A 20899-nucleotide genomic window follows, 5' to 3' on the forward strand; every position below is an offset into this window, starting at 1 on the left:
AAAGGCATCGTGTCCATCTACCACTAAAAACAAATTCTTTAAAATTAATTCTAACAAATGATTTAGTTGTAAACCAGGACTGCAATTCCGACGTCCCAACTCCCAAGCACATCATCTTTTCCCCTGCAGAGAATAAAGAATACTCATTTTCAATACTGAAAATGTAGACTCTCTCAAGACCCTAGAAGAAGAATATGTTATAAAATCACATATTCGTGAGATGCTATTTTGGGTGTTATGGTTTAGATAGGAGGTGTCCCTGTCATTGTCTCCCAGGTGAGCCGAGGCCAGAACATTCAGAGATGAACCGCCTGGGTTATGAGAGCCTTCACGCAATCCCTGCATTAATCCCCGGATGGAATTAACTGAGTGGCGACTGACAGCAGGCAGGCGGGGTGTGGCTGGAGGAGGTGGGCCACGGGAGCGTGGCTCTGGGGTACGCAGTCTGCCTCTGGTGAGTGGAGTCTCTCTCTCTCTGCTCTCTGATCATCCTGTGAGCTGCCTCCCTCCCCTGGACTCATCGGCCATGATGTTCTGCCTGCTGTCAATGCACTGCGACCTCTGAAACTGTGAGCCCCACATTAAGCTTTTCCTCCTCTAAAACTGTTGTCAGGTCTTTTAGACACAGCAGCAAAAAAGCTACTACAACACTGGGCAAGGGAAAATTCTTTTTAAAGGCCAAAAAAATGGGGGGGAATGGGAAGAATAAAAGGAATACTTCTCTTCCACTGGTAATCGTGTAAATTGCTACAACTTCTTCAAAGGATAGATATTACAGTACTATGTATTAAAATACTCAGATCCTTTTGACCCTGCAATTATAGTTCTAGAAATATATTCTAGAAAATAATCAGGGATGAATATAAAATTTAACAGGGAAAGACACTTATTCAAATACAATATATAGGGCTGGGGGTGTAGCTCAGTGGAAGAGCACTTGCCTAGCAGGTATCAGGTACTGGGTTCAATCCTCAGCACCACATAAAAATAAATAAAGGTATTGTGTCCATATGCAACTAAATATATTTCTTAAAAAACAAATATATAATAATTAAAAATTACAAACAACCTAAATAACCAACAGTAGGAGACTATGTCCAAACAATCATATTCTTTGAAGCTATTAAATGATATTGTAGAAGATTTATTGGCACGAAAGGTCATTATTTATTGACAAGAAAAACTAAACTGCAAAAACAGTACATTCTTTACAATGAGAATGTATCAAGAATAAGCATTTCCTTTCACTTCCTCCTAAAAATCCCACTAAAATGACAATGAAAAGGGAGGGAACCAAAACCCCTACCCGACTTATATATTAAAAACTGGCATCAGGGGCTGGGGTCATGGCTCAGTGGTAGAGCACTTGCCTAGCATGTGTGAAACACTGGGTTAGATTCTAAGCACCACAAAAAAAAACTAAATAAACAAAATGAAGGTGTTGTGCCCATCTACAACTAAAAAACCAAACAAACAAAAAATCAGGATGGCTATGGACTTTTTTTTTTTTAATTGTAAATGGACACAGTGCCTTTATTTATTTTTATGTGGTGCCGAGGATCGAACCCAGTGCCTCACACGAGCTGGGCAAGTGCTCTACCACTGAGCTACAACCCCAGCCCAGTTATGGACTTTTTAATAGCAGTATTGGATGCCAGAAGGCAAATAAGCAATGTTTTCAAAATTCTAAAGGAAAAGTATTTCCAACCTAGAATTCTGAAACTAGACTATAAAAATATTTGCATACTATCAAGTATCACAAAAGTTTACCTCCTATGCAATCTTCTCATGAAACTACTAGAGTGGGCTGGGGGTGTAGCTCAGGGGTAGAGCATTTGCCTAGCATGTTTTACCCTTAGCAGCACAAAAAAAGGGAAGAAAAGAAAAAGAAAAAGAAAGAATCTACTGTAGAATGTGCTCAAGCAAAACAAGAGTAAAATAAGAAAGAATGAGCAGGGAGATAAAGAGAAAATGGGAATCGAATTGAAAAGAGGCAGCTTAAGGCCCCAGGGAGAGGGAAAGAGGTGACTAGCTCAGATGGGGGGTATGAGAAGGCTCCAGGAGGTTTCTTCAAGAAAATGAAGCTGCTGTGTGTGGACATAAAAAAGGGACAGTCAAATAACCAGACAAGGATTTGATTTGAAATGGGAAACACACACCACCACATACCACACACACATGCACACGCAAGACCAAGAAAAGGAAAAACATAAGACAATCACTAACTATGGAAAATCAAAAGTCCATGAAAGAAAGACCATTCATAATATACCACAGGGCTTGGCTGTAAACATTAACCACAGAGTTGGTACAGTACATATTGACTTCAGCGAAAATACGGTGTTTTTACTGTATTGTACTGGAAAGTAGGGTGTCAGGGAATAGACCAAAGGGAGTTGAATTCCTCAACTTCCACAAAGGGGAGTCAAGAGATTTGGAGGTAAATTCCAAAGATGCATCTGAAGCATTTGCAGCGGGCTTGCCTACCTTGCAGGAGGCTCTGGGTTCTCTCCCCAGCACCAGAAGAAGAAGAAAAGAAGAAGTTTAAAGTAATTGCCTCTGGTGGGGACAAGGAGTGAGGGAGAACCGGTTTCCTCTTCTTCCCATTTGTCATCGTAGAGTTATTCAACTTGTAAAACTATATGTATATATTCAAACTTTGATGAAATAAAAGCCAAAACTAAACAAACAAAGATAAACTACGAGGACCCAACAGACCCTACCTCGTGTTTCCCACACGGGCTCGCGACAAGATTAACTGTAATCACAGCCTATGTTTATCTGCCCTGGGGTCAGGAACCCAGTCTGCCTGCCTGGTTTTTCCTTATTCCAAGTGCCTAGGATAGAGCCTGCCAGACCCATGCAGATGCAGGAAAAACTCAAGTTCCTTAACGAAATGTTAGGGAGGCTGTCGATGTTTGAATGTCCCCTCCAAATCTCAGGTAGAAGTTTAATTTCCAAGAGGTGATCAGGACTGGAGGATTCTAACCCTTGTGAATGGGTAACTGCAGGAGTTCCTGATAAAAGTATGGGTGTGACCTGAGTTTTCTAACTCATGCTTGCCTGCCCTTCTGCCATATTATGATGATGGCTTGTTTGTTTGTTTGTTTTTTATGAGCGGATGCTGGCCCTCGATCTTGAACTTCCCAGCCTTCAGAACTGTGAGAAATAAATTTATTTTCTTTCTAAATTTTTCCAGTCTCTGGTGTTCAGTTAGAGCAACCTAAAACAGTGGCTTACTATCAAAAAGACAAGAGATAAGTGCTGGTGAGGGTGTGAAGAAAAAGGAACCCTCATACACTGATGGTAGGAATATAAATTGGTACAGTCGCTATGGAAAAAAGCATGGAGCAGCCAGGGGCTGTGGCACATACCTGTAATCCCCAAGGATTTGGGAGGCTGAGACAGGAGGATGGTAAGTTTGAGGCCAGCCTCAGCAACTTAGCAAGGCCCTAAGCAACTTAGTGAGACCCTGTCACAAAATAAAAAACAAAAAGAGCTGGAGATGTGGCTCAGTGATAGAGCACCCCTGTGTTCAAGTCCCAGTATTAAAAAAAAAAAAAACTACGACTATTTCCTAAAAAATTAAAGTAGAACTATCACACAATCAGTAATCCCACTACTTCTGGATATAGACCCAAAGAAAGGAAATCAGTATCTTGAAGTGATAGCTACATGTCCCTGTTCATTGTTATTGTTCACAACAGCCAAGACACATTAACCACCTCAGTGTCCCTCGATGGATGAATGAACAAATAAATTGTGTGGTGTGTGTCTGTGTGTGTTTGTGTGCATCTACATACATACAGCATGATACTCTTCAGCCTTAAAAAGGAAAATCCTATCATTTACAACCTGGAGGGCATTATGTTAAGTGAAATAAGCCAGACAGAAAGAGAAATAACAAACCATCTCACACATGGAATCTAAAGAGAATCAAACTCATAAAAGCAAGAACAGTGGCTGCCAGAAGCTTGTGGGTGGGGGAAATGGGGAGATGTTGGTCAAAGGGTGTGAACTTCCAGTTATGAGATAAACAACTTCAGGTCAGCCGTATAGTAGATCCAGCCTGGGTGGTGATGGATATGTTAATTTGACCGTGTCAATCATTACACACTGTATGCATAAAGTCATTACTTTGCACAGCCTGAGTATAGCCAACCTGACAATTAAATATTTTAAATAAAAAACATGTTCCTATGTTTTGTAAACACTGTTTTAATTGACATGCACTACTTAGATAATAAAAAGATCATTTAAAAATCTATTTTACAGATAATGTTGGGAAGCACTACCAGCTGAAAACTAAAAAGATCTCATGGGAAGGTAAAAAGCAAAGATGACTTAAACATCTCATTTTGCAAGAAAAGCTAAGCTGTGTTTATTGTTACTCATTTTTAGAGGAGGAAAGATGAGGTGATGTAAGAGCAAAATGCGAGGAAAAAATTTTATCTGTAAAAATCGTTCTCTAAATGTTACACTTCAAGAGCTGAGGTGAACCATGGGTGAAAATTCTAACTTGGAGCTAAACTTTGTAAACATCTCATCCCAAACATAAGGAGAATCATTTAACTTTTTTTTTTTTTTTTTTTTTAAGACAATTTTAACTCCTTTAAACTCGGCTTTCTGGCTGGGCCTTGGAGATGAAAGTAAAATCAGAGAACCATGACATCTGAGGGTCTTCACATCAGTGCCTCCAGGCCACACTAGTCTGAACCCTTTAGCATTTACCATTCTGGTTTCTAAGGCGCTGGCTTGCACAAGGGGAGTTGGCCCTAACTAAGCAATTTACTCACAGCAGAGTTTGCTTCTACTCCTGCAAATAAATTTCAGCCATGCTGGGTGTGGTGGCACATGCCTGAATTCCCAGGGATTGGGAGGCTAAGGCAGGAGGATGGCAAGTTTGAGGCCAACCTCAGCAACTCAGCAAGGCCCCAAACAATTTAGCAAGACCCTGTCTCAAAATTAAAAAAATACAAAGGACTGGCTCAGTGGTTAAGTAAACCTGGGTTTAATACCCAGCACCAAAAAAGAAAAAAACAAATATTCTGCTACATATGTATGTTTGCTCCATCTGGTAGATGATAAATCCCATCCTTTGAAGCAGCACTGGAAATGTTAAAGATGGCCATGCAGATCAAAGCACCAGTAAAATGTTACCTGTGGCTTTCTTTATGCTGTTTCGAGGCCGAGCAGGCGTGGGGCGGGGGGTCTTCACGGGGTCTTTGGGACCTTCTTGGCAGTCTGCTCCTCTAAAGCCAGGGCAACATCTCCATTCCAACTGGGTCACCGTCTTGTACCTGATAACATACCTGGGTCTGAAGTTCACCCGATACCTGAGGGCAGAAGGCAGCGCCTCTATTAGTGTCTGTGTTAAGAGTGCATGGGGGCTGGGGAGATAGCTCAGTTGGTAGAGTGCTTGCCTTGCAAGCACAAGGCCCTGGGTTTGATCCCCAGCACCGCAAAAAAAAAAAAAAAAAAAAAAGAGGGCATCTGGTCCTCCCAGAGATGAAGCCAGGTAAAGAGGCTTTGGGATGCACAGGACCCTCCCTGGAGGGGTCACTGGTCTTCTCAGTCCAGCTGACTCCCCAGGGGTTAGAAAGGCAGGGCCTTCCCACCCTGGGGACTGGCCTTCTCCCTCCAGCTCTTAAGATACAGGGGTTGTGGCTCAGTGGTAGAGCGCTCACCTAGCATGTGTGGGGGACTGAGTTTGATTCTCAGCATGCATATAAATAAATAAAATAAATGTCCATCAACAACTATAAACTTTCTTTTTAATTCTTAAAAAAAAAAAAAAAGATTCAGGGGAAACAGAAAAACTTAGCCATGCAGTTCCCGTTTGATGTGGACAGTTTTGGGTCCCTAAACAGAGCTTTTGTTCACCAACAAACTTCCATTCACAACTCAGAGCTATGTGGGGATTTTTTTCAGGTGCAATTCAGGGTTGTATTTTTGTTTTGAGGAAAGCATCCCTGACACCCCTGTGTTCCATAAACCCCACTTGGTCAGCTCCACCCCATCGACCCTATCACGGCGGAGGAAGCGGCAGGCTGCCGTGTCCAGGCACCACTCAGTGTCCACATCTATTTACAGAGATGCCCTGGTGCCATGCAGCAATTAGGACGCAGAATCAAAGCACGGAAGCTTCACCCACGTAGAGTGTGCGTTCCCAACGTACGGGGACATCCCAGAGACACTTCCAATGAGTTGTCAAGTCCTCCGAACCCTGGGCTGGGCCTGGACCCAGAACAGATGGTGATGACCCAGCAGCCCCTGGCACACAGTAGGGATGAAGCCAGGAGCTCAGGACGCCTCTCCTCACGGCTGACAGAAGCCGTGGCCACACAGGACGGCCCTCCCTTGCTGTGCAGCAGCTTTGACTTTCTGGCGGGGAACCTCCTCTCCCGAAAGTCTTCGCTCTCGCTTCATTTCTCACAGCAGCACCAGCAGCTGGCCCTGTCTTTGGGTCGGTTCCCAGAAAGAAACAGGTTTTGCGTCATTTCATCAGGGCTGCTGCGGGGACTCATGGGGGACTTGGGATGACCAGCTGTGGGGGCTGCTGGGACCTGCAGGGCTCAACCAGCCAAGTGAGTCCAGCGTGGGCACCAGCCTTGAAGCTGGGGACTTCAAAGTCAGGTTCCTAACACAGCTACGTGTTCCAAACAAAACTACATGTTCCTCACAAAACTACAATTACTAAATGTAATGGACCTTTGACATCTCCCCCGAGGGTCATAACTACGACAACTGAAGGTCCTTTCTTTTAGGGTATGGGGGACCGAACCCAGGGATGCTCTACCACTGATCCAAATTCCTAGCTCTCTTTATTTTTTATTTTAAGACGGGCTCTTGCTAAACTGCCCAGGCTGGCCTCACACTTGTGGCCCTCCAGCCTCAGCCTTCCCAGTAGCTAGGATTATAGGCATGTGTCACAGAGTCTGACTTAATTAAAGATCCTTCTTTTGGGTGTGGTGCTGGGGATGGAACCTAGGCCTCTGAGCATGCGAGGCAAGCGCTCTACCATGGAGCTACAGCCCCAGCAGAACCATGACGATGAAAGCTTCAGTGTAAAGACCTGCTCCACTGGACAGTCAGCAGTCCCTGCAGAATCCCAAGAGGGCCCCACCGCCAGTATGGAAGCTGCCAGACCTTGCACCTTTTGCTGTCCCATATCCATAGGCCTTTTAAGACTGTGGCTCTCAACCAAGGCCATCAACATCACCCAAAGAATGGTGAAAAGATATGCATGGGGCTGGGGATGTAGCTCAGTCGGTAGAGTGCTTGCCTTGCAAGCACCAGGCCCTGGGTTCAATCCCCAGCACCAAAAAAAAAAAAAAAAAAAATACGCACGTCTGGCTGACCCCCTCAGAGGTTCTGAGGGCCTCAGCATGAGGATTCTGAGAAGCTCCAAAGGGAGGCTTTTTCAAAGAACACAGAAGAGGAACCTCAATAAGTAAAAGGGAAATGCAAGGGGTGCTCATGGGAGGTGGGGTCAGGGGAGGGCAAAGGCCCCCTACTACCAGGCTTCTTGTTCTCTCCTTTCCCTTCCACCTCCATCTCCCATCATGGCCCCTTTCCACAGGAGAAATATCAGAGGCTCAGAGAGGTTAGATGACTTGTCCGAGTTCATTCTGAAAGTTGCCGGGCTGGAAGTTCAGCCCCTGTCCTTCCCTGTACTCTGCACACTCCCAACAGGCAGAAGCAGCGAGTCCCTGTGGCAACTGCCCTAAGAGTGTGGCAGCAGCCCCTTTGGAGATGTTGCCAAAGGCCCTCAAAGTTGGTGAGAAGGTAGTCAACCTCCCCACACTGCAATGCCACCAGCTAATTCCAGCCCTGGCCCTCTCCCACCCCACCTTCACAAAGCTTTTTTTTTTTTTTTTTGGTACTAGAAATCGAACTCAGGGGATCTAACACTGAGCCACACCACAAGCCCTTTGTTGTTGTTGTGAGACAGGGTCTGCTATGTCCCTTAGGGCCTGGCTAAATTGCCAGGGCTGGCCTCAAACTGGCAAATCTCCTGCCCCTGCCTCACAGATTGCTGAAATTACAGACGAATGGTGGCATAGTGACCAGTCCATACACAAAGAATTCTTGAAAATATAAAAAAAAAAAAAAAAAAAGAATAATTCCACTTCATTGTCTTACATACTCAAGCCAAGCATAATGCTGGAAAAATGTGTACGCTCAGGAGACCTTTCTTCCTCTGCATTAAAGACTGGATGTGAACACGTGTTTGCTCGTGGGGCTGGTTCATCTGCAGGTGATGGTCCATAAGAAACCTTCTGGGTAAGGTGAAGCCAGGCAGGGGACAAAACTGGGTGACATGGAAGAGGGGCACCCGGCCACATCCCCACTGCATCCCACCCTGCCCTGGGGGCCTAACCCCAATGCCTGAGCTGCAGAACGCCCTGCTCTGCAGACCCGCCTCATCACTTTAAAGACAGTTACGATTTTGGAGCCAGTGCATCACTTAGGAAAGTTCCCTGGAGTCCCCGCCCTCCTCCCAGCACCGCACGTTCTCCACGCCCACCTCTCCACGCCCACCGTTTCCAGGTTCCCCTTGGCGCGTTCCTACAACTTCTCAAGCCTCCTGTGTGGAGGAGGCGGTCCTGGCGGGCGACAGCTGGAAATGATCACCGGGCCACCTCCGGCCGTGGGAAAGCTCACCGGTTTCTGATTTCTCCGTGTGTAAGGCCACACAGTCCCCGAGGTGGCTCTGCGCCCTGCTACATGGCCTTCAGGCTTGGGGGGTGGAGGCGGGGCACACCGTAGGGGTTGTCCAGCCTTACAGCTCTACTGGGATTTTCCCAACAGAAATTAGCTTCCCACTAATATAGCCACCAGTCTGAGGTTCCCCAGAGGTTGAGCAAGAATCAAATAGGAGTCCCCTCTCCATTATCCAGGGTACTGCAGGAAAATATCCTGCCCTGGAAGCTTTTTTATTTTTATTTTTTTATTTTTGCGGTGCTGGGGATTGAACCCAGGGCCTTGTGCTTGCAAGGCAAGCACTCTACCGACTGAGCTATCTCCCCAGCCCCACTGGAAGCTTTTATAAGGTGTCAGGGACCAGGCCCAGTGGCGCACACCTGTAATTCCAACAACTCAGGAGGCTGAGGCAGAAGGATCACAAGAGCAGCCTCAGCAACTTAGTGAAAACTTGTCTCAAAAAAATAAATGAATAAAATGAATTGGGGATGTAACTCAGTGGCAGAGAGCCCCTGGATTCAATCTCTAGTACAGCAAATAAACAAACAAACAAACCTAGTTATCCTCTGGTCTAACTCTAAACAGATGTGAATTCTTTTTTTTGTTGTTTTTTTGCAGGGTGGTACTGGGGTTTGAACTCAGGGGCACTAGATCACTGAGCCACATCCCCAGCCCTATTTTTGTATTTTATTTAGAAACAGGGTCTTGGCTGAGTTGCTTAGTGCTGCCTCACTTTTGCTGAGGCTGGCTTTGAACTCCCCATCCTCCTGCCTCAGCCTCCCAAGCTGCTTGGATTACAGGTATATGCCATAGTGCCGGGTCCAGATGTGAATTCTTAAGTCTCCCCAGAACCAAAACCAAACTGCGGAATCCTGGGGTCAGGAAGAACTGCAGGAATCACACAATGGAAAGTAACTCAGAGCTGTGCCATTCAATAAGGTGGCCATTAGCCACATTTGGCTATTTAAATGTATGCTAATTAAAAACAAAATGGTGGTGTACACCTGTAATCCCAGCAACTCAGGAGGCTGAGGCAGGAGGATCACAAGTTCGAGACCAGCCTCAGCAACTTAGTAAGGTCCTGTCTCAAAATAAAAAATAAAAAGGGCTGGGGGGTGAAGCTCAGTGGTCGAAGTACCCCTGGGTTCGATCCCCAGTACCAAAAAAATTAAATTAAAATTAATCATTTAGTTCCTTGGTCACAATAGCCACATTTCAAGTATTTAAGAACATGAACATTTCTATCATCACAGAAAATTCTACTGGACAGGACTGACCTAGATAGTCCATGAATCAGCCACATATGCACACCTATTCACCAAGCTATCCTCTTCCTTCCACTAGAACCACAGATACCACACTTGCACAGCATCCCTTCCAGAACTGCTTTCCTGAAGCACAACACTTAGCTGAAAATAGTCACCCAGCCCCAGCAAGGGGACATCTAGACAACTTTTGCACAAGGTAGGGGGGTCTACCCTGCATTTGGCATTTACCTGTATTTTATTTTCACATAGCCTTTTACTAAAGCTCTATCCAAACCTGTGACCCCTTCAGGATACAGGCTGAACTGGAATTTCTCCCAAGAACAAACTTTCTAATAACTCCTCTCTTTCCAATCCCTGGCTTGCCCCAAACAACCTGGAGCCAACTCTTCTGGTTTCATTCTGCATGTGTGATTCCACACAGTATTGACCGGAACTGAGAGGATGCAGAAAGAAACCAGAAAGAAGTACTTCCCCCAGGACTGGGAGAAGTATCCCTGCTAGACCTGGGAAATAATCAGCTACCCAGAGGGAAGGAAATTCGCAGGCAAAAGGCAGGAGTCAACAAGATTCAGAACTGCTCACCCAGAGCAGACTGGGTTGTTATCCACCATCCATTCCATCCACAGGAATTTATTTTTTTTAAATTGAGACAAGATAAACGTGGCATGAAATCTAGCTTCTTGCCAGGTGCCGTGGTACCTGCCTGTAATTCCAGCCACACAAGAGGCCGAAGCTGGATCTCAGTTGGAGGTCAGATTGAGCAACTTAGTGAGATTCTCAGCAACTGAGGAAGACCCTGTCTCAAAAAATACAAAGGGCTGGGGATGTAGCTCCAGTGGTAAAGCACCCCTGGATTCAATCCCTAGTACTTCAAGAAAAAAAAAAAAAATTGGCTTCTTAACCCTTCCTTTTATTCTGTGGTGTTAGGGAATAAACACAGGACCTTGCACATGCTCAACCACAGAGCTACACCCCAGCCCACCTTAACCATTGTTAAGTGCGTAGCTCTGTGACATCTAGCACATTGGCACTGCTGTGCGACCACTACCACCCACCTCCAGAACTTTTTTTTTAATCTTCCCAAACCAAAACTGTACCCACTAAACACTAACTCTCCATAGTCCACAGTTTTTGGCAACCACTTTCCTGCTTTTTCTATGAATTTGATGACTCTTGCTACCTCCTACAAAAGGAAGCCTAGAATAATTCATCTTCCTGTGACTGGCTTGGTTCACAGGGTAATGTCCTTGAGGCTCATCCCTTACAGCAGGTGGACAGAAATTCCTTCCTTTTGAGACAGTGATTCACTTTTTAAAATTTTGGTCTCAGAAACGGACAAGACAGTACATTGATTTTCTAGGAACTACTTGTGACAAATGTTTTTGTTGTGGTTTGAGATGTTGGGGTTGTTTTGAGTTTTGTTCTTTCTTTACTGTTAATGAATAAACAAATGAGCTTTTTATATTTATTGACACTTTTTATATTTTTTGACACTTTGCCAAAAGCAAAAATATAGTGGGACAGTAGAGGCTAGAAATCTGAGGTCAGAAGCGATTTCAGGGGCTGGGGTTGTGGCTCAGTGGTAGAGCACTTGCCTGGCATGCGTGAGGCACTGGGTTTGATCCTCTACACCACATAAAATAAATAAATAAAATAAAGGTATTGTGTCCATCTACAACTTAAAAAAAAAAAAAAAAAAAAGTAATCTCAGGTCTATATTGAAGTGAAAAGTGATTTTGTCCCAGCAGAAGCACTTCCCATTTGAATCTAATTTGTCCTACTGCCAATAAAAAATTGACCATTATGGGCTGGAGTTGTGACTCAGTGGTAGCATGCTTGCCTAGCACATGAAAGGCCGTGGGTTTGATCCTCAGCATCACATAAAAATAAAGGTGTTGTGTCCACCTACAACTAAAAAATATTTTTTTAAAAATTGGCCACTAGAAAAAAATACATGCATCTACAAAGAGTTTCTGCAATATTAGGAGGTGAGGTCTGATCCCTGAGGTCCCAATTCCAAGTCTGGAAAAGTGTCCCCACTTGAGAGAAAGTGAAATACCAATGAATCTTCTTGTGGCTTAAAACACAAACACAAAATCAGATTTCTCATTTTTTTTTCTGCTACATTACACATTGTTAATTAGATCTCTGCATGGAGAAATTAATAATGTGAAGCAAAGAAATGTGAACCATTATACTTGGCTTTTTAGGAAATTCATCTAAATTTTAAAAGCTAGAGCACTTGGGCAAATATATTTTGAAATACAAAAATGTATCTAATGAGTCTAAAGGCCAGATTGATGTTACCTGATTAAAATTAGATTACAATATAGCTTTATAGTTTTTTTTTTGTTTTGTTTGTTTTTTATTTTTACAGACTGCATTTTGATTCATTGTACACAAATGGGGTACATCATTTCGTTTCTATGGTTGTGCAAGATGTAGATTCATACCATTCTGTAATCATACATGTACATAGGGTAATGATGTCTGTCTCAGCTTTATAGTTTTCAAAAGCAAATCCTAGACCAAAACAATGTGTTCAAAAATGGAAATACAGGAGAGGAGACTCATTTCCCAATACAATGCTACATTTGCTGGAGAAACCACAATTTTAAGCTGCTTATATTTTCATTTCCTCTTGAATTTCCTTATGCACTCCAGAGTGATAAGTTGGGTGTCAAAACCTAAAGTCCAAAATACCGCTCAATATTTGCCCTGACAACACAGTGTAATGAGAAGTTTTTCCCCCACCATCTATTTATCCCCCTAATCCACAATTCCACAGTCATAAAGAAGGGGGATTAAAGATAACCACAGCGGCTCCGCTGCAAGGCCGAGTCCCAACGCTGCTGCTGTAGCTAGTGGGCTCGTTATTCTTAGATTCTCGAAAAGATCTGAACCTTCCTGGGAGCAAACTCGCATTGCTAAAGATGACATCACCTCCAAGAGCTGGCTGCGTCCAGTCCCTTGAAATATAGCTTCTGCCTGTGATCCAAGGCGTCCACGTTTTCAGCTCTGATTCTTCACCTTGGGAGACACATTCCCAAATCAAGTCACTACCCCAACAGCGGGGAGGACGGACGGAGGGTGGGAGCGGTGGGGCGACCCGCGGGGCCTTGGCCGACTGTGATGGCAGCAAGATCTAAGAGGTAGGGAAGGCCCACGTGTGTGCAAAGAATCTTTAAAGGAGGCTGCTGCCCGCAGGTAAAGGCTGCCCTGCAGTCCCCGCCCCTGTCCTCGTTCCTGGAGCCAGGATCACTCCCCAGTGAACTCCCCCTCGGCGTTCCCACAGTATGGAGCATGAGAACATCTGCTGGCCTGGGCCCTTCGCAGGCCGCTCACCACAGACACCACTTCCCGTGGTTTTGTGATCCAGGCCTTTCTACTCTGAGCCACCAAAGCACTCTATTTTAATTACCCTCTTCCTTTTTTAATTGCCCAACCTCTACAGAAGTCAGTAATTTCAAAATCTTTTTTTCCTTAGCTTGGCCTCTCCAGTCTGCAGCAGCGATCCCTCTCTTTCCAAAGGTCACAGTTACTCTGTGCCTGCCCTGCCATCTCTTCTCCCTCAGCCTCGCCTCTTCAGCCTCTCCTCAACCTGCTGCTCATCCAAAGTTCTCAGAATTGCTTTTAGATGCCACAAGCAAATTGGCCAAGCCATCCCTCCTGTAATCCATTTCAGACCTTGGGGTGAAGACCTTGGACGTGGACAAGCTCTGGTGCTGGGAAACACAGAAAATCTCTGCAGATGTAAAAGTATGGTCTACTGGGCACGGTGACACAAGCCTGAAATCCCAGCCCCTCGGGAGGCTGAGGCAGGAGGATTGCAAGTTTACAGCCAGCCTCAGCAACTTAGCGAGGCCCTGAACAACTTAGTGAGACCCTGTCTCAAAAAATAAAAAGGGCTGGGGATGTGGCTCAGCGGGAAAGTACCCCAGGATTCAATCCCCAGTACCAAAAAGAAAGGTTCTTCCTTTGAGCCAATTCATTCTCAGGTTAAAAAAAAAAAAAAAAAACTGGAAACTGAAAACACAGAAACTCTTTTTTTTTTTTTTTTTCTAATTTATGAAACATATTGTAGGAAAGATGAAAACATAATTGAGGCTCGTGTTTCTTTCAGGGTTCAGGCTGACCCAGGTCTGTGGACTGTGCAGTGTTTTCTGAAGTCACCTGTGACACAGGGAGGTGAAGCCATTGTCACTCACCAGCCCTCTGCTGAAAAGTGGCAGCCTTTTTCTTTGGAATACTGCTGCCCACCCCCAGGCCTGAGGGCGTGACCAACCCAAGGAAGGTAAGGGGGCTGCTGCATTTGCTGTTAATGGGAAGGGGGATGGAGGTGATGTAGAATTTCCCCTCAAGAAGAGTCTCCTCCTATAATAATGGACTCATTTGCCCCCATGATGGAATATAGTTAATTCCCTACCATGAGGCGATGAATAATGAGGTCCTGATTATCTCATGGATAAAAGCAATCCTGCCATAAACCTCCAATCAACAATCTGGGAACTGAGTTACCTGATCCTTCTGCCTCAGACTCCTGAGTACCTGGGATGTGGTTGGCTACCTGACTCAGCCAAATTTCCCCTTTTTCTATGAATACCAGTCTTATTACATTAGGACTCATCCTAAGACTCCAACTTAACTTGATTACCTTAACTTGAAAAAGGTTCTTTTTCCAAATGAAGTCATCTTCTGAAGTATTAGGGGCTAGGATTCCAGCAAATCTTTATTAGAGGGCACAATTCAACTCTGTAATGACATGGTTGGGAGTTTGGACTTCACTGTTCAGGTAAAGGGGAGCCAGAGAAGGTTTTGATCAGGGAGCACATCAGAGCCATGCTTCAGAATGTTAATATGGTCTTTCATTGGTGGTACTGACTGGACCATGTTCTGCAAACAGTACCCAACAATAAAAGGTAATTGACTATTGATAGAATACAACAAGGATGAATCTCATAATTACGCTTAAAGAAGCCAGACCTCCAAAACAGAGATGACACCATTTGTATATAATATAAAGGAAGTAAACTTACTATATATTTGTATAGAAAACACAAACAAATCTATAGTGATAGGAAGATCACAAGTTGGAGGCCAGCCCGGGCAATCTACTGAGAACCTGTCTCAAAATAAAAAGGACTTGGGGATGTAGGTCAGTGGCAAAGAGCCCCTGGGTCCAATTCCCAGTACCGTCCCTACCCAAAAATAAATGGAATCAAAGGACATGATTAGATATTTCTCCAGAGAAAACATACAAATGAACAACTATCATATTTACAAAAAAATAATTTATGGCTGTAAGAGAATTGCAAGCTCGAGTCCAGCAAGGCTCTGTAGCAAAATTTTTTAAAAATTACAAAAAGGGGGATGGAATCAGTGGTAGGGCAATCCCCAGTACTGACAGATGGATGAATGAATGGATGGATGGATAGAAAAGGGGAAATCTGGACACAGACAGACAAGTATAGAGGGAAGATGGCCTCATACAAGCTCAGGAGAGAGGCCCGGAACAGACCCTGAGCTCTTGGTCCTGGAGGACCAACGCTACCAAAGCCTATTCCCTGTGAATGTCCCTTCTTTTCCTGCTCTGGGTCCTTGCTCAGGTTGTTTTATTTTTTGATTGATGCTGGCCTTGGCTTCTCTCATACCTACATACACTCAACTAGAACATTCCTTTGAAGCCTTGCCAAGATGTCACCACTTCCAAACAAGTTATCAGGTTCTTCCTAGCTAGAAATCATCTTTCCCACTTCCTAATAGCTTGATATCTCTGTGGTTCTCTTATTACAATCCCCATTCCTACATTCTGTACTTATTTCTGCTCGTCTCATTTTATCTACTGGATGTGAACTTCTGGAGGGCAAGAAAGGGGTCCCTGCTGTATCTCCATGGAGCCCAGCTCTGGGTCAGACGTGGGCCTTGCACGAAAATATTTGTTTAATGAAACTGAGAAACCAACAGTCCTCTAATTACAAGTCTTCTCTCAACCCAACTGAGCTTTCTGCCAATTCAAAATGGCTTATGCTAATTATGTATCCTTAATCCAACATTTTCTAGGGCTATGAATGTGAAGTGTGTTTTTTGGAAAACTTCATTATGGTTTTATCTCATGTTCTACATCTGTAATGCATTTACCCTTTCCTCTCAGCTGTTGTTCAGAAAAATCAGGGAAATAACCGTATTATCAATATCAATAATTTTCTATGCTCAGTGTCTCCCCACAAGCCATCAGGTACAACTCAACTATGTGCAAATGAACACAACAACAAGAGTTCAACAAGCATCAATCTCAGAATTATGCTCAAAGCCAGACCCCCCCAAAAGAGTATATACCTTTGACATCATTTACATAAACTCTAGAAAATACAAACAAATCTATAGTGATAGAAAGCAGATCAGTGGTTCCTAGGAATTGGGTGTGTGAGGAGAAGGAAGACAGAAGCATTACCAAAGGGCCTGGGGAAATTTTGGGGGGTGATATGTGTGCTATTTTTATTGTGATGTTGGTTTCACATCAAAATATTAAATTATACGACTTCGAATATGTAAAGTTTACAATTATACCTCAATAAGGTTGGTTTCTGTTGTTTTGGTGTGGTTTGTATTTTTTGGTACCATGGATTAAACCCCAGGGTGCTTAGCCACATCTCCAGCTCGCTCTATTTTTTTTGTTTTTGAGATACTGTCTAAGTTGCTTAGGGCCTTGCTAAGTTGCCGAAGCTGGCTTTGAATTTGTGATCCTCCTGCCTCAGCCTCCCACATGGCAGGGATTACTATGCCCAGCTCAATAAAGTTATTTAAAAAACAACTGTGGGGCTGAGGAAATAGATCAGTCAGTAGAGTGCATGCCTTGCATGCACAAGGCCCTGGGTTCGATCCCCAGCACCGCAAAAAAAAAAATAATAATAATAATAATAACAAAAAACAACTGTGTATGTCTGCATTAGGGTGATTTAAAATCTCCAGGTCCGGTTGGGGTGTAGCTCAGTGGTAGAGCAAAAACTTAGCATGTGTGAAGCACTGGGTTCCACCCTCAGTATCTAAAAGCAAATACATAAATAAGAATAAAAAGTTCCAAGTCTATGAAAGCAAAGTGCTATAGTCTTATCTTGAAAATTCAATAATAAATCTCATTTAGAAACTAAAATCAGCATTGAGTCTTTTATAGTTTTAAAATGAACTTAACCAAGTTATTGTTTTTAGAATTTTTAATTGTCCATGGACCTTTATTTATTCGTACGCGGTGCTGAGAAACGAACCCAAGGCCTCACATATGCTAGGCAAGCGCTCCGCCACTGAGCCACAACCCCAGGCCTTGTTGTTGTTTTCATGTATAGGCTTACTCTTCAGACACACAGCCCATTAGTTTTGCCTTTTGAGAACTCAGGCTTAACGTTTGTTTTTGTAGCCAAGCACGGTGGCACACACCTGTGCTCCCACTGACACAGAAGACTGAGACAGGAGGAGCGCAAGTTGGAGGCCAGCTTCAGCAACTTAGCTGATGATACTGAAGATACTGTCTCAAAATAAATAAATAAATAAAATGGGCTGGGAATGTGGCTCAGTAGTCAAGTGCCCAGGTTCAACCCCCAGTACCAAAACAAAAACAAAAAAGAAACAAAATAATCTATTTTGTATAAAATACACAAAAATGGATGTTAGCATTTTTAAAATAGGACTGGGGCTGGGGATGTAGCTCAGTGATAGAGCACTTGCCTCATATGTGCAAGGTCCTAGGTTCAATCCCTAGAATGGAAATAAAAACAAAATACAGCCAACAGTGGCCACTAGTTGGGATCATTAGCTTTCCTGTAATGATTCTGACGGGGGGTGGGAGAGTGGGGGGTGTTAGAGTGAGCCTGGCTATTTGGTTCGGAAAACAGTACACTCTGAATTTTGGCTTTCCCTCCAGCATGCAGTGAGATGGAGCTCTGGGTTTTGTCTTACCACTTGTTTTCTGCAATGATGCAACAGAATGACTCCTAAATATCTAGCGAGCAGCCAGAAAATGATGTCATGCGCTATGATGGGAAAGGCGCACCTGGCCTATCATGGTGGAGCTGCAGCCCTGGCCCTGCATCCTTGTCCAGGAAGGTCCTGGAGAACCACCAACGTAGGAGACACCTGATGCATAAACCAGCCTGGATTCCGGGTTCTGGAATGTTCAGCATATTAAGGAAGGGCTGCTGCCACCTCCCTGCCCAGGCCTTTCATTCAGACAGCATGTGAGGGGCTCAGTGTGGCTCAGGGGTAGGGGACCTGCTCTGCATGCGAGTCCCTGCATTCCATCCCCAGCACCTCAGAGAAAAAGGAACAGCATGCTCAGCTCTGGGCTGAAGGCTGACAAGAGCCAGAGAAACGCTTAATGTGAGATGAGCTCTCCCATTAAGGGCCAGATTACAAAACCCACCCCGCCCTGAGCTCTGTCGCAATCTCAGCCACAGTCGCAGTCACAGCCACAGCTTCGGTCCTCCCTTTTCAAGATATGTGGAAAAGCTTCAGTTAGCAAAAAACAAGCAGGATTTTCCCCCAGTATGGTTTAGAAGACATTTTTATGTCCTTATCTCATTATCCTTAACAATATCCCTGTCCAGCAGATGTAGGGAGAACCTTCCAGCCAGAGGGAACCATCGAGCACCTTGTTTCGCGATGAACTGAGAGCTCATCTCAATTAAAAGACAATCCAGTGAAGCCCACACATTAGGCAGAACCCGTAGCAAAGCAAATGTGGAGGGAGATGGGGAAAGCCTGGCAAATGCCGAGACATCTTAGCAAATTTTTTTTCAACGAAATGACCAGCTTGAAAAGCTTTCCCTGCACCGTTCCTCTCTCAGCCAAATGCATAATGCATTATATTGTCCTGAAAGGCTGACACTGCAAAGCATGGTTTTTAGGCGTATTCCCTCATCTTCTGGTATTTTCTTAGGTGGGGGAAAAACATTAAAAGCAGCTGGGTCCCTGGCAAGGACACACCCCGCCAAGTTTGCCTTCTGCAGCACTTTCAAACCAGGAATTTGGTTTGAATCCTCCCTACTTTCTTTCAGTACCTATCACCCCTTTAAAACAGGAAGGAAAAGAAGAAAACCTATTGGCGAGTTTAGTTTTTATCATTGTTTTTCCTTCGGTGTGAACTGCTGTCACACTGAAAAGCACTACATTCTTTCCTGGGTCCTCCCAGGAAAACTGTTCTCTGTAACGATATGTCATGCTCAGCTACATCATTTGATCAAATGGTTCACTGTTATTTTTAAGCCCGGAAAACTGCTTCATAAGGACGGAAGCAGTTAATTCTGAGAAGTAAAGAAGTCGTGTAACCAGCAATAAATCAGAACAGTTGTGTGACAGACTGGAAGTAATCCGAATGCTGGCAGAGTTAATCAGTTTTAAGTTTTAAAAAACAGTCTGTAAAGCATTGTGTAACTGCTGTATGCAGTACCTACATGTCAGTCACACTCAGCAAACATCAGTAACATCTTAATATTATCCACATGAGGAAAAAGGTTTTTTGCTATTTATTTTTTCCCCTAAAAGTAAAGAATTAGTTTACTAGTTTACTAGGGGCTAGAGAATATAGCCCAGTGGTAGAGTATGGTATGCACAAGGCTCTGGCTAAAAAAAAAAAAAAAAAAAAAAATATATATATATATATATATATACATATATCAAGCAATGTGTTAGTGGTTGGGTTTGGTGAAGGATTACCTAGGGATCTGCACTAGTTAACCACAACACCCAACATCCTGGCCACCCTTTCTCTATCACTCTACCACAGGCATGCAAACACCTGCAGAAACAGCAGTACATGCCCACAAGCGACTGGAACATTTGCTTTAAAGAGGCATAATCGCTGGCATACACTCCTTAAAGAAACTGTACAGCTGGCTCTACTTTCAAAGCCTTCTCTGAATTTCACTTAATTTTTAGAAGTTGATTTTAAGCATGCCATCTTCTTAATTACCTTGGCTCACTGAGTTATTATATTCTTCAACATGCCAGTCTTTCTCAAACATATCTGCATTAACTTCAAATCCAAAGCCTTCCAAGACCACCTGAATGGCAACGACATTTCAAACAGAAAACAACTGTGTTGGCCAGACCTTCTGCCAGGTGTTCCTCACAGTCCAGTGATAGCACTGGCTTTCCCAGTCTTCCACAAGGGCCCTCACTGGGCCTCCTCCCCCCACCCTCAATGTCGACTTGAGGAAAGAGGCTCCATGACTTGCTTGCAGTCACACAGCGCAGGCCAGACACCAGGTCTCCTATCTCTCCTTCCAGAGCAAGTCGTGGGCTGCCCCACCCAGCTCCGATGGAGCAGGAGGAACCACAGGGAGCCTGCCCCAGCCCTCCTAACGATTAGCAGTTCCCTGCAGGCCACCCACGCCCACTTGCCCTTTCCTAGCTACCTCTGAATTTTAACTCAAGTACCTCGCATGCGCGAGCTAATGTGGGTGGAACAGATCACAGATCCTGAGGAAGACCAATTAACCAATTAACAGGAATAAAGTAGATTTTAACAAGAAGCAACCTGTTTTTCTTAAGGCCATAACCTCTATTTGAATCCTAATAATTTTTTTCTAAGATGAAAAAAAGAAAATGTAGCCCACAGCAGAATGTTCTTTTTCTAAGAACCCAGCTTCTGTCCTACTCAATCTCCAGGCCAAAACTATGCCAAGAATAAAATAATGGGCATAGACTGGGCATGGTGGGGCCCACCTCTAATCCCAGTAACTCAGGAGGATTGCAAATTTGAGGCCAATCTGAGCAACTGAGTGAGACCTGTCTCAAAAAACAAAAAGGACTGGGGATGTGGCTCAGTGGTAAAGCACCCCTGGGTTCAATCCCCTGTATCGCAGCGGGGGAATAAAAAGACTTTTTTTGAATTGGATGGAATTCTGTTCTTGGAGATGTAGTAAACATGAAAT

At 44.1% G+C, this 20899-nt stretch overlaps 1 protein-coding gene across 2 annotated transcripts in view; it reads right to left on the minus strand.

Moving 5' to 3' along the window:
- Positions 1 to 20899, minus strand: part of EMILIN2 (elastin microfibril interfacer 2) — a 51316-nt gene that overhangs the window by 23142 nt on the left and 7275 nt on the right. For both annotated transcript variants that reach the window (XM_079108292.1, XM_079108291.1), the window contains exon 3: positions 5161 to 5336. In XM_079108292.1, coding sequence (XP_078964418.1) covers positions 5161 to 5336 — 176 coding nt within the window. The remainder of the gene's footprint in view (positions 1 to 5160; positions 5337 to 20899) is intronic.

This window comes from Sciurus vulgaris (assembly GCF_902686455.1).
Source record: "Sciurus vulgaris genome assembly, chromosome: 13".
NCBI lineage: Eukaryota > Metazoa > Chordata > Mammalia > Rodentia > Sciuridae > Sciurus > Sciurus vulgaris.